A 14,592-nucleotide genomic window follows, 5' to 3' on the forward strand; every position below is an offset into this window, starting at 1 on the left:
GTCATAGTGACTAATACTGAGACTTCAAGCTCCTGGATTAAAGACCCCCAGACCAACCAGTGGAGGCTGGGGGAGCCGTTAGAGCTACGCAGAGCCATGAAGGTCATCCATGGGAACGACAGTGGTCTCTCGGGAGGAGCAGCTGCTGGGGTTACAGTGGGGGTCACCACCGTCCTGGCAATTGCCATCACCCTGGGCATCTATGGTGCCCGGAAGTACAAGAAGAGAGAATACCAAGCAATCGAGGACGAAAGGAAGAGTTTGGCTCCAAACATTGAAGAGACTGGAGACACCCTTGCCCAAGAGCAGGAGCAGAGTCCAGCCTAAATCTCTCCCGGGAAACTGTTTCATTTCTGAGTAGAGCTTCAAGCATGTCTTTCATTCCTTCTCTCCACTTCTTAACTACTGAAGTGGCAAGTGCTACAAAAAGCAGGTATAACTTTGTAACTTCTTTAGGTCTCTGGGCTGGAAAATTAATAGTGACATGGACAGTTTGGGAGCAGTTGTGACTTTCTAAGCAAAAGTCATCCTGGGGACTAAAACATTAAAGGGGGTACCTTTTCTTGATGTGCACTATGAATTAGCTTCACCTGAATGTATACGTGTAAAAAGAGAGGAGGGAGAATGTTGACATATGAATTTGGAAATGATGTATTTAATCTGAGGTTGGCCATGGTTTCCAATTCATGGGCTATAAGAATTTATGCTTTTAAGTGTTAGCCTCCCACTGTTTTGCTTTTTAAAAGCTGTCTGGATCTATCTCCTGCTCCTGGAGGCCAAAGAGCCCCCAGGAGACACAGGAAGTCCTGCTTGGCCACAGCTTTGCAGCTTTGAGAGCTCTGTGTCAATGGGCTGTGTCCTCTCCTCTGGGTCATCTCAACATCATCTGAATAGACAAATATGGCTTATACCTAGCCCATGTTTTCCAACTTCCCCACAATTTAAGACTTACTTAGACCAGACCACTTTTGGACTTTGGACTAGTGTCGTAAAGTCCTCAGAAGATATTTTAACTTATACACATCTATTAGGATGTCAAGGGAGAAGGGATAATTTGTAGAAAAGGAGTAAGTGAAGAAAGGGTAAGAACTGGGAAAGATTCTGGTGCTCAGGGGAAATTGGAATTCTTACCCACAACCAACAACCTGGCTTTTCCCTCTTATGGGAAATGAGGCAAAGAAAGGAGTATAGATTTGGGTAGAACAAGCATTACAGTTTCCTGTCTGTTACCAAAGTACAACCCTTTCCTCTTCCATGAGTGGCCCTTGCTCTTTCTAACTCCCATCACATGCACATACACCCCCAACACACACACACACACACACACACACACACACACACACACATACACACACACACACGAACACGCACACAGCACATTCCAACAAGAAATCCTCATTTTTTTCTGGGGGTGGGAGACAAGGGAAAAACCATGAAGTCAAAGTAAGTCCACACCTCAATTTTTCCTCCTCCCTAAAACCAAAACAGAGTAGACATCAATGATGTACCCTACCTTGAGTTTTATTCCAGCAGAAAGGAGGCTGCCATGATAAAATCCGTGTTTTTAAATGAAATGAAAGGGCATCCACCACCATTTGTGACATATTTCTTTCCATTCCAAGCTGACTTCCCTGGGGCACCTAAAAAGATGCATGATCGTCACCTGGCAGTTGGGGCTCTGCCCAGTTTTAATACCACTCTCACCTAATTGTAATGATCAGGGTGAATCTTTTAATGTTCCCCCACAACATTTAAAAAGGTTATATATTTCTTCACCAACTCAAGTGTCATTTGTGAGTGATCTGTGGAGGACAATTTGTCCTCTCCTCATTAACATCCACAACCAAGAGCTTAGGTTTACAAAAGGTCCTTCTTCTGAGGAGCTTGGAGCATCCCAACCTGTGGGAAGATGGGAAGAAGCTTCCTTTACCTTCTACTGTGACACAGAGAAGAGGCACGAATCACAGAATTGGAGCCCTGCTCTTTTGACTGCCCAGCTAAGGACACGGATTTCGACAACCCCTTTAGTTAACCCCGCCCCTTAAGCATTAAAATGTTCTCCGAAACCTCTGGGTGTTTTGTGGGTGAGTTTCAGCCAAGCTAACCACTTTTCTGCAAATACTGACTTTCCCATGAATTCTTTGAAGATTACTGAGTCAGAGACCAAGTAGAGCTATAGGCTCCCAGACTTCTAATGCACTAACCACCCACTGAAATGAAAAACTTCTTCACAGACTTGTATTTTGACTAACAAAATGGCCCATAAACATGCATTAACATATGTATTTGAGGAACACTCTGTCTGAAATGAGAACAAGGGCATTTGCAGTGTACATTCATCAAATGCTTTTACCAGTCAGAACCCAGAGGGGGGTGTTCCCAGGCTCTGCTTTCCTGGCCGGGGAGCTCAGGCTGGGGTCTGTGGCAAGACTCATCTGGCTTTCAAGAAAACCACACTCTGTGGGCTCACAGAAATAGAGACACATTTGGGGGACAAAGGCAGCTTTGCAAGTGCATTTTATTTTTGTGTTCTTGTTAGTACTGGGATAATTAATACTAAACATTTATTTGGAAAAAAGCAAACAAACGACAGCTCGTAAACTATTGAAACACACTATAGTGTGGTCAGGGGAAGGGAACTTGAAGAAGTGAACCTTCGTGGTTTTTAAGGTTTTCCCCCACAGGTTCATTTGCTTATTTTCCTTGCCACATGGGCTGTGTCCTTTAGAGGAACAAGAGCCAAGCCAGGTCACTTGGTCAAATGTGTGGGTAGAAAACATGTGGGGAAAAAGAAACAGAGAAAAGGGATTTCCCCCCACCCCACCAATCCATCCAGAGGAAGGGCTTGCAGTTGCTTACAGACTCACAGAGGTACCCCAAATGCCTCAAAGATAGGTGCCATGATCTACAGAAAGCAGAAGGTTGACAACAATTTGTGGTTGTTCACGTATTTGCCATTTATTGTTCTGCACATACACCTCATGAGCACCAGGTGGCAACGTCCTCTCACAGCAACACCAGGGACTTCAAAACACACCAGTCACAAAGATTTACATTAGGACATTCACCTGCCCTCTCCCAGAAACCCACCCCCCACTCAAGTGCCAGTGACCACAGACAAGGAAAGGGGACAGGGCCCTTTCTTGTACCACACCGGGCCTTCCCCCAATCTTCTCATGCACACAACAGTGCAATACCAGGACAAGTACATTTGACCAAGTCTAAAACCACAGAGAAGTCCAAGTTTTACAAAAAAGTGGGGGGAAGGAGATGAAAACACAAAGGCACACACAACCACATATACACAATTAACCTTTAAGGGATAAGCATCTGACAGGATTTGTCTCCCATCCCATTTGTCATCCCTGTAGACTCAGGAAGGGAGAACCTGGGCTGCTGGTGCTAAAACCATGAAACGAAAGGCATGGAATTCCCTGCATGAGCCAGGGCATCAGCAGGGCTTCTGGTGGGGAAACATCCTGTGCCAACGTGGGTGGGGGGGTGTACACAAGCCTTCTGCTGGCAGGGCTGTGCCTTCCCAGCTTGGCACAAGAGAAAGGGCAAAGGAATACCCCTCATCTTGTCTGGCACAGTGTTAGAAAGGAAATTCAAGATTCCTTCTGCTCACAAAGTCCCACAAGGAGATGAGGATGAGGTAGCCCCTACTGAGCATCCTCAGAGAGGAAGAAAAATGGGGCACAGACACAACTGACATTCTGGAGGAAAGGCTTGGAGGTACAAAGACGTACTCTCAAAGTAGTATTGCCCCTGACATACAGCCTGCCTTGTATACTCTATGGGTCCCCTTCCCCACCCACTTCTTCTTCTCCCTAATGCAAGAAATCAGTTTTTCCCCACTGCCCATTGCCAGTTGTCAAAGGATATCTTCTTTCTTCCCCACCGCCTATCGCACAGTTGTGTTTCTTCCCACTCACCCTCCGTCTACTTCCTCTTCCCTGTGGGTGACAAGCCCAGCAGATGCTTGACAGGGGTGCTGAAGGCGGAGGTGGTACTCAGCCTACAACAAGGCTCTCTAATAACCTCTGGTACATGGTAACCTGGTGAAGGGCACAGGGTGTGACGTTAAACACCACGGGATGTCTCTCCTGTCAAGTTCAGATGTTCCTGCCCGACTGTGGCAGGTAACTATCCCCATGCAGCAGTGAACTCAGGACGAACATCTGGATCTGCTGGTGGCATAAAATGGCTGCAACTGACAGGAAAGACTGGAGCTAACAGGACAGACACTATTTGGCCTATCAGAGCTTCCTCTGCTGGAGCCAATCAACGTCCCTATAGCTAGTTGGAAAACGAGGAAAGGCTCAGCACCAGCATGTCCCGAGGAACAGGGTGACACTCAGGTAAATCTGATGGCCACAACGATGTCAAAATGGCTGCAGGCCAGCCAGCAAGCAGCAATGAAGCTGGTTCTCAGAGAAGCTTGGTTTCCGGTTCTAACTTAAGTACCATTTTTGAAGGTTCTGTTGTTTCAACTTTTCTAACATCAAAAACCTTCCAAATATTATGAAATATATATGCATATATATATACGTCAAACCCCCAAAACATGAGGTATATAAATTCAAATTAGTATCCAGAGGAACTTTCCCCAAACACAGTTCAAAGAACCCACTTTCAAAGGGGGAATTGGGTTTCCTTTCTTGACCCCCCCTTCTCTCCTCCCTGACCCCCAATTCATTTCTTAATGGGAGCCAAAGGCAAGAGCAATAGCTAAAGAGGCCCCCTCCATGTTCTAGGTCAATCTGTAATAGATGAAGGCAATGAGGGGCCCAGCACCATCTCTGGGCTCAGATTAGCAAATTTGCATGGACACAGATTGAAGACCTCAGAAAAATAAGACTGGATGGAGACTGGCTCAGCTCCAATCTTGAAAGAGATGTAAAAAGGGGTCAGTCCAGCTCTCACCATACACATCTCCCCAAACACAGTTTTGTCTCCATTAGAGTCCAAGTTTACCATGGGATGGGTTGTCAAAGGGTGAGAGAAGTTCAGGGAGAGACCATAGCCTGGCTCTCTGATCCCTGTCAGAACTGGGGTTTGACATCTTGCAAAACAGAGTGTGGGAATATGATGGGACTGTCCACCAACCTGGCGCAGTGGTATGCACACAGACACACACACACACACATATATGCACATACACAGATGGCACAGAGCCCAGCACAGGCTCTACTCACAGTGACTTGATGAAACTCATGGAATCTTTGAGCTGGTCTGGGATGAGTTGGGGAAAAAGGCTATGGGCTCCTCTCCCTGAGGACAGTTCAGATGCTAAATAGGATGCAGGCTCTGGTCTAATCAGAGAGTGGCTGGAAACATCATGGGGTGCCATCCAGAGAGGAATCCCAGAGCCCATCCACCTGCATGAGAGAACCAGATGCCTCTTTGGAAAGGTCAAAGGTGTAAGGAGGAGGGAGGGCACAGAGAAACCAAAGACTATTATGAGAGCTGAGCGTGCTCCCAGAACCCTTTGTATCCCTGACCCTCTTGGCAAGAAGTGCTTCTCGCTGTACACCAAGGCATTTATTTCTGATGTCACAGCAGTTTAGCGGTTCACCCCTTTGCCCCCCAACCTTGCACAGTGAGAGCTCCTCACCCCAGTGGCGGAGAGAAAAGCAGAAACTCCACTCTCGAAGCGGAGTGGAAGCAGCAGGAAGCCAGCTGAGGCAATGAACCTCAGGCTTCACAAGGCCAGGGTATGGAGTGCCCATGCACTATCCATACCCTAAGTGTGCTGATCATGGCCCCACTTAGGGGGAGGAGTGGGGGTGGTGTTCTTGCCTACCCAGCACCGAAAACTCCATGGGAACAGACCAGGGATGGCCCTCATCCCATGTGGTGGATGAGGTTTATGAATGACATCCCCTATTCAATCTGGCTCCCCCCTGTGGCTGGGAGGGATGGGGGATGGAGACAGGATGGTGGGAAGATGAGGGAGTTGGGAGGGCAGGGCACCAACTTCTACCTTGACTCTCCCCACTTCCTGTCCTGTAGTCCCCACAACCCCTCCCCCTCAAAGCCCTTCCAGCTCAGTCCTTCTCCTGGGCAGTGCTGTCCTCAGAAATGCCCTGGGCAGCCAGTTCAGCCAGCACATTATCCAGATAATTGGCATCTGGATAGCCATGGCCAGTGAGATTAGAGCCAAACTCTGTCTTGTGGTGGACCTCATTCCAGATGACAGTGTCTGATTCGCCCGTGGTGCTGGAGGTACCAATGGCAAAAATGAGGCGGCGATCCCAGGCCACCAGCAGCAGCTTCAGAACCTATGAAAAGAAAGGCAGGAGATCAAAGTCCGACATGCAGTGTTGGTCAAAGACTATCCCTTGGTTGGTAGAGTCCTCCCAAGAGCCCCACCCCTTCCTGTATCACAATACCCTAAGCAGCGCAATGATTGGAAAATTTGAATGTGGGGTCAGAGACCTGCAGGTAAGTCTTGGCTCTGTCACCGGCTACCTGTATGACCTCAGACAAGTTATACCACCTCTCTGGGCTTTAATTTCCTTATTTATAAAATGCAATTGTACAATCTGCCTCTAAATGTTGTGAGCAATTTAGCAGGCCCCACGTGAAAAGCAATTTCATGGTAGTGCCTGGCACACATTATTCAACAAATGTGACTGACCAACATCATCACAGCTGTGTTTTAAATGATAGGACCTAGGAGTTCAAGGCACTTCTGAGCTGAGATCTGAAGATGTGCCCTCCGGCATCACCACCACTACTTGAATGTGGTATTGGTTTGCCCACAGCAAAACTTGAGGAATGTTTCTCCAATGGTGTGGTTCAAGCTCTTCAAGGCTATTTCATATTTATTTTCTCATCTGGTTCTCACAACCACACTTTGAGGCAGCTCTGGCAGGTACTGTTATTGCCTATTTTACAGGTGAGGCCTAGAGAGGTGTTAAGGCTAGCAGAATATTCTAATTCAGCTAAAATTTTAAAAATATATACAGAAGGTGCCAAAACAATGTATACACATTTTGAGAGAAGGAAAAAAACCTACATTAAAATTGTAATATTCAATATATACTGATAATAAAAGATGAATACAGGTCACGTTTGACTTCTGCAATTACAAGAGGTGCTCAAAGTGGTTACCACCAGTGTACTTTTAATAGAGTTTTTTCCTTTCTTAAAATGCGTATACTTTTTGGGGACACCTTCTGTATATCTTTGTTGAGCAAGACAAATGCCTGAATCCTGTCCTGCATGAAGAAGGCACCTGATAAAAATGCACTGGGTTTAAAACGGAACTACCAGAAGCATGATACGAACCAGAGGTGGGGAATCATAATAGTACAGACACTAAAACTATGAGCTGCCGTTCTGTGCCCCCAGAGCTGTGCTTCTCCAGCATTCCTGTGCTGTTCGATCACCTGGGACCTTGTTAAAATGAAGTAGATTCTAAGGTGCTGCATTTCTATCAAGTTTCTAGATCTTGCCGCTGGTGTTGGTCCCAGGACCAGCTGTACGGCAGCAAAACCCTAACGGAAGGATACTGACGTAGGTGAACTACTGCCAGTAATATCCAGGAGAGGAAAAAGCCACAGCCCCACCCCCACCGCCCTACAGGAGAAAATTCTGATCCCATACACCTTTACCTCTGGTTGACTCAGCTATGACCTTGTCACTATGCGCATCTAGAGTTAAGACAGACCCAGTTCTCTTTTGCCGGTGCATTATAGGGAGCAAAATTTGGAGTCCTGACGTAGAAGTAAATAACCTGACACCCCCACTCTTACTTTTCTCCCTTTCTCGCTGTCTGGAAGGTAACAGTGTCGTGGGAAGCCACGGGCGCTGAAACTCTTGCCAGGATTCGGGTGTTCCGGCCCCTGAGCAGAAGGAAAGAAAGTGAAGGGCATTTTTCAAAATATTTCTGGTGTGGGGGTGCAGGCTGTGACTAAGTCAAATAATCATGGCAATAATAACAGCCATAGAGTCTAGACAGAGAACGGACCCCAAAACAGTCGGCGTGGTCACTCAACATGCTCACTTTGGAGTCCTCAGGCCTGGCTTTGGACACGAGCTGCTGCATGGAGCATGGGTTCCCCATCTGTTAGATATGGCGGATGTGAAATTCTCATTTTGTGCAACCACTAGGAATGTTAAGTGAGCCGGGCGCCTGCTGCATGCAAAGAGCTCAGTAAATATTTATCAGCACCGTCATCATCATGTATTCTAACTGTTTTGTTTTACATAAGAGGAAAACTGCAGCCGCCAGAGGTTAAATGACTTCTACGATGTTATGGGCTTTGCCAAACCTGATTTCCAGAGACAGATCCTGGACATCTTACCTCCAAACGACTCAGGATAACACAGATGCCTCTGAGCTATGAGCCATGCAATCAGAATTATTTGAAGGATTCTTGTGGATTTTATCCTCTGTCCTCATGGGTTCTTGTTTGTTTTCTAGTTTGACAATATGGATTTTATCCTCTGTCCTCATGGGTTCTTGTTTGTTTTCTTGTTTGACAATATGGATTGGGAAACTCATGACTAATAATCTAGCAACATTTCAATTGTCATCACCCTATCTTATTCAGCAGTCTCAGGCCACTGGGTGGGAACAAAACTGAAGCAGAATTCAGCTAGAAATTAGACCTCCTCCTTCAAGATGGGCTCACAGGCCCCTTTGAGAAATTCAGCAAAAGTGAGGGATTTTTTGTCCAGTAACATATTTTCCCTAAATGTTTGTCTATAGTTTCTGAGCCACTCAGAGCCTGTGGAACCCTGTTTTAAAATCCTTTCTAGAGGAAACCAATATAACATCGATAATTCCATGCTTGTCCCGGCACCAGCTCCCACACAGAGGATCAGTGAATGCGTCCTGGATGAGTAAATGAATGAGTGAATAGATGAATGAACGACAAAACTGCAAGAAAACACAGGCTTTTTTCTTTTTCTCTTATTATGGATAATGGTTCCAAAATGTTATTAAAATTCTGTGATTTTATTTATTTTTTTAATAGCATGGTTCAAGATCATCTTTGGTTTGGCAAACAGAATGGCAGTGGGGTCTCGGAGAAGGGAGTGGTCGCTGTGAGCTGAAAGAGGCCACAGTGTCTTCTTGGAGAGGCAGGATGAGACAATTCTGAATTCCACACTGACATGCAATCACTCCACATTTGCAACATTCCCATGGCCACGGCTGTGTCTAAGCCAGGCTGCCTGACTGCAGGGCCAGTTCCCACCAGGGCTCTGCCTGCTCCTCGCTTGCCTGGGACTCGCCTGCTGTGCGGCCAGCACAGATGCCTGCCTGGCGCAGACCCAGCAAGGCTGTGTGCTCCTGGCACGTTGCTAAGCGAAGCAGTCACGACTCTGCCTCGGCCCAGATCAGAGTTTCTCCCCCAGGGAACTGTTTTCTGCGGCGAAGGCTGAGCTTAAATGTCTCTACTCTTCACAGAGCCCAAGTTTCCATGGATGGGCTGAGAAAGGGCAAAGCAATCGTGATCTTAATCGGGGAGGTCCCAAATTAGACTCTTCCTTATGGCCCTTCAACACCCCCACCTTCTATCCTCTGCAAATCTGCCATCTCCTCGTACTAAAAATGTTCTCCATGTCTTTCATGTCTGTGTTTCAAGTCTCTCCTAGCAACTGCCCTGCACCAGAGAGTCTATTCCGACCCTCTCAGTCACACAGACACAGGCCCTCTTCCTTAGTCTGACAAGTAGGGTACTCCCATAGTGAGGGCGACCAGATATTGAGCACCCAAGTACTGTGCCCGGGACCACAATATGCACACACAAGCATTATCTCCCATCCTCACGAAACCCCTGCATATTAGGTTCCCGGCTATAGGGATAAGGAAATCAAGTCAGGAAGGTCAAGTGAGGACCAGCCAGGACTTTTGCAGGCCTTGTGCTGCCGGTGTGCACACTGCCTCCCACAGCTTTTATCAGTGGTGCACACCCTGTTTGGCTCTGTAGCTTAGTGATGTATAGTGATTTTTCCCTGATTGCTCGGTAACTCCCTCGAAAAAGAACCGTGTTTTTCATTGAATTCTTTTATAGGCTATCACATCTCCCTGTTTTATTTCTTCCACACCACTTATCACTATTTGGAAGTACCTTGTTTATTTATCTGTTTACTTTATTGTCTTCCTTCTCCCACTGGAATGAGGACTCCAGGGAGCAAGGATTGTGTCCATTTTGCTCATCATTGTTTCTCCAGCATCTGGTCCATAATCCACACTCAAAGTTTGTTAAATAAATGACAAAATGGAAGAAGGCAAGGAGGAGGGAAGAGAGAGTGAACTCATAAATACTTACTAAAGAAATGAATCTGGTAAACAGCCTAGAACTTTCAGGAAAAGCTTCAGTGTGTGACATATTTGTATTTGCACTCAGGAAAATTGTTCAATTTGTTCCTTAGGACTGTCTTTCAAAGACTCAAAAGAGGAAAGAAATGCCCACAAAAATCAAAGCCAAGGAATAGCTATCAAATTACAAATGTAAATACTATCTGGCAGAGAAATTCCACTTCTAGAAAATTATTCTACAGATATACTCGCACGTGTACAAGGTTATTCATTCCAGCATTATTTGCTGTAGCAAAAGAGTGGAAACCATCCATATGCTCATCAAATGAAAACTGCTGAATATGAATTACGGTGTCTTTATACAATGGGCTATTCCACAAGCTAAGAAAGAATGAGGAAGCTTTCTCTATATGGACATGCAAAGGTCTACAGGCTATCGTGTTAATTGAAAAATGCAGACCACAGAGCAATATGTCTAAGACGTCACACTTTGTGTGAAAATGGAAGGAGTGGATGCAGGCTTTGTTGCTTATGCACAAAGAATCCTGGAAGGAGACAAAAGAAAGTAAGAACAGTGGTGGAGAGTGGGGGAGGCTGAGACCCAGTAGATGGGGGACAAAAGTGGAAAGGAGACTTCTGGGGGTATAACATTGTCTTAGCTCAGGCTGCTATAACAAAATGCCACAAACTGGGTGGCTTTTAGCAACAGAAATTCATTTCTTACAGTTCTGGAGGCTGGGAAGTCCAAGATCAAGGTGTGGGCAGATGTGATATCTGGTGAGTCTCGACCATATAGCTTGTTTGGTTTCACAAGTTCACAGCTGGAGGGTAGTTTGCTTCAGGATAAATCATACCTTGAGTCTCACCCATATCTGATTTAGGTGATATTTAGACAAGACTTTGGACTTAGATGCTGGAATGAGTTAAGACTTTTGGGACTACTGGGATGAAATGAATGTATTGGGCACATAAGAAGGACATGAATTTTAAAGGACCAGGGGTAGAATGTTATAGACTGAAAGTTTGTGCCCCCCAAAATTAATATGTGGAAACCAAATATTCAACATGGTGGTATTAGGAGGTGGGGGCCTTTGGTAGGTGATTAGATTATGAGGGTGGAGCATTCATGAATGGGATTAGTGCCCTCATAAGAGAGATCCCAGAGAGCTCCATTTCCACTTCCACCAAGTGAGCACACAGAAGGAAGATGGCCGTCTACGAACCAGGAAGAGGGCTCTCACCAGACACTAAATCTGCTGGCACTTTGTTCTTAGACTTCCCAGCCTCGAGAAATTTCTATTTCTGTATTTTTTTTAAAGATTTTTATTAAAAATATAGCTAACATACAATATTATATGAGTTTCAGGGGTACACCGTAGTTGTTCAACATTTATAGACCTAAAGAAGTGATCACCATGATAAGTCCAGCAACAATGTGACACCGTACTATGCTATCATAATATTATTGACTATGTTCCCCATGCTGTACATTACATCCCCATGACTTATTTGTTTTATACCTGGAAATTTGGACCACTTATTCCTCTTCACCTTCTCCTCCTTTTAAAAAATTTTAAATTACAGTTGACATTTAATATTTTATATTAATTTCAAGTATACAGCATAGTGGTTAGACATTTATTATAATTTAAGAAGTGATCTCCTGTGCTTTACTTTACATCTCCATGACTATTTTGTAACTACCAATTTGTACTTCTTAATCCTTTCACCTTTTTCACCCTGCCCCCCCAACCCCTTCCCATTTATCACCCCAACAAACCTAGTACCTATCTGACACTACACATAGTTATTATAATATTATTGATTATATTCCTTATGCTATACCCTACATCCCCATGACTACTCTGTAACAACCAATTTGTACTTCTTAATCCCTTCCCTTTTTTTCACTCACACCCCCAACCTCACTCCCATCTAGCAACCATCAAAATCTTCTCTGTATCTATGAGTTTGTTTCTGATTTATTTGTTTATTTTGTTCTTGAGATTCCACATATAAGGGAAATCACTTTTCATCTGTCTTTCTCTAACATACTCCACTCAGTACAATACCCTCTAGGTCCATCCGTGACACCACAGATGACAAGAACGCATTCTCTTCCATGGCCAAGCAAAATTCCATTGTATATATGTACCACCTCCTTTTTATCCATTCATCCATCAACATATACCCAGGCTGCCTCCACATCTTGGCCATTGTAAATAATGCTGCAATGAACACATGGATACACTTGTCCCCTTGAAGTAGCATTTTGGGTTTCTTTGGATAAATACCCAGAAGTGGGATTACTGGGTCCTTTGTCCTCTCTTGTAATAGCCTTTGTTTTAAAGTCTATTTTGTCTGGTATAAGTATGGCTACTCAGCTTTTTTGTTTGTTTGTTTCCATTTTTATGAAATATTTTTTTCCATCACTTTAGTTTCCATCTGTGTGTGTGTGTTTCAATCTGAAGTGATTCTCTTATAGACAGCCTATGTAAGGCTGTCTTTTGAGTGGAGCAGTTAATCCATTTACATTGAAAATAATTATTGATAGATACGTAGCTATTGCCATTTTATTATTCATAATTTTGATTTCATCCTCCCGTTTTAAGCAGTCCCTCTAACATTCCTTGTAATATTGGTTTGGTGGTGATGAACTCCTTTAGCTTTTTCTTGTCTGGGAAGCTCTTTATTTATCCTTTGATTCTAAATGATAGTTTTGCTGAGTAGAGCAATCTTGGTTGTATGTCCTTGCTTTTCATCATGTTGAATATTTTGTGCCAATCCCTTCTGTCCTGCAAAGTTTCTGTTTAGAGTCAACTGATAATCCTATGGGAGCTCCCTTATAAGTTACTAGTTGCCTTTCTCTTGCTGCTTTTAAGATTCTCTCTTTGTCTTTAACCTAGGCCATTTTAATTATAATGTGTCTTGGTGTGGGCCTGTTTGGGTTCATATTGTTTGGGACTCTCTGTTCTCGTATGTCTATTTCCTTCATCAGGTTAGAAAAGTTTTCAGTCATTATTTCTTTAAATAGGTTCTCAATCTTTTGCTTTCTCTCTTCTCCTTCTGGTATCACTATGATGCGAATGCTGTTACACTTGATGTTGTCCCACAGGTCTCTTAAACTATCCTCATTTTCTTTGGATTTTTTTCTTTTTTTTTTTGCTGTTCAAGGTGGGTGTTTTCTACTACCTTGTCTTCCAAACTGCTGACTCGATCCTCTGCTTCATCTAGTCTGCTGGTGATTCCTTCTAGTGCATTCTTCATTTCAGTCATTGTATTCTTCACTTCTGACTGCTTCATTTTTATGGTTTCTATGTCCTTTTCTATGCTTGCTGTCTCTTTGTTGAAGTTCTCACTGAGTTCCTTGAGCACCCTTATAACCACTGTTTTGAACACTGTCTCCGGTAAATTGCTTGCCTCCATTTTGTTTAATCTCTCCTTTTCTTTTATTTGGGATGTATTTATTTGTTTCCTCATTTTGACTGCTTTGATGTGTTTCTTTCTATGTATTAGGTAGATCTGCTATGCCTCCCAGTCTTGGCCAAGTGGCCTTATGTAGTAGGTGGCCTGTGGGACCCTGACAGTTTCCCTGGTCACGTGCTTTGGGTGCTCCAGGAGTGTCCCTTGTGGGAGTTGTGTGTGTCCTCCTGTTATAGTTGAGACTTGATTGCTATTGGCATGACAGTGAGTGGGATTGGCCCTCAGGCTGATTAGCTGTGGGACTGGCTATGTTCATAGCTTATGGGCTGCTGTGTGTGGGGCTAACCCCGGTGAGTAGGATTTGCCACAGCAGGCTCTGATGCCTGTTGAGACTGCCCTTTGTGTATGCCACTTGTGGGGCTAATTGCACAGTGCTCTACTGTGGTGTGAAGCCTAGATCTAGGTATGTTGATTCTGGGGCTTCTTGGGAGGGGCTCTGATGCAAGCCTAGGTCACCCACTGCCTGTGACCCACTGGGGATTACTTGGTAGGAGCTACAAAGTGATCCGCAGTTGTTCGCTGCCTATGCTAAACCTGGATGCACGTGGGAGAGGCCACACTGTGAACTGAGGACGGCTGCCACCAGTACTGGGCCTGGGGTAGCTCCTCAAAAAGCTGGGAAACCCCAAGGCCTGATGCCATCTGCCAACTCCCTGAGTTCAGCCACTGATAAAGACTCATGTGGTATGCAAGTTGGGTGAGGCAGGGTCTCAGGGAGTCACTAGAGTGGGACCAATTGTGTTCACCAGGTTAATGTAGATTCTGTTTTGGTACCAGTGCTGATCCTGGAGCTACTCAGGAAGTCTCACAGCACACCAAAGCCAGTTGTT

General features: G+C 44.8%; 1 protein-coding gene across 1 annotated transcript in view; it reads right to left on the reverse strand.

The window, feature by feature from the left end:
- Positions 1–2,500: 2,500 nt before the first annotated feature.
- The window catches only part of LOC308503244 (E3 ubiquitin-protein ligase DTX4), a 34,130-nt gene continuing 22,038 nt past the window's right edge, over positions 2,501–14,592 (reverse strand). Inside the window, exons 8-9 of the mRNA XM_081062397.1 lie at positions 7,764–7,853; positions 2,501–6,284 (exon numbers count right to left, since the gene is read on the reverse strand). Of these exons, the coding sequence (XP_080918523.1) occupies positions 6,051–6,284; positions 7,764–7,853 (324 nt within the window). The 3' untranslated portion in view covers positions 2,501–6,050. The remainder of the gene's footprint in view (positions 6,285–7,763; positions 7,854–14,592) is intronic.

This window comes from Rhinolophus hipposideros (assembly GCF_964194185.1).
Source record: "Rhinolophus hipposideros genome assembly, chromosome: 10".
NCBI classification, from domain to species: domain Eukaryota; kingdom Metazoa; phylum Chordata; class Mammalia; order Chiroptera; family Rhinolophidae; genus Rhinolophus; species Rhinolophus hipposideros.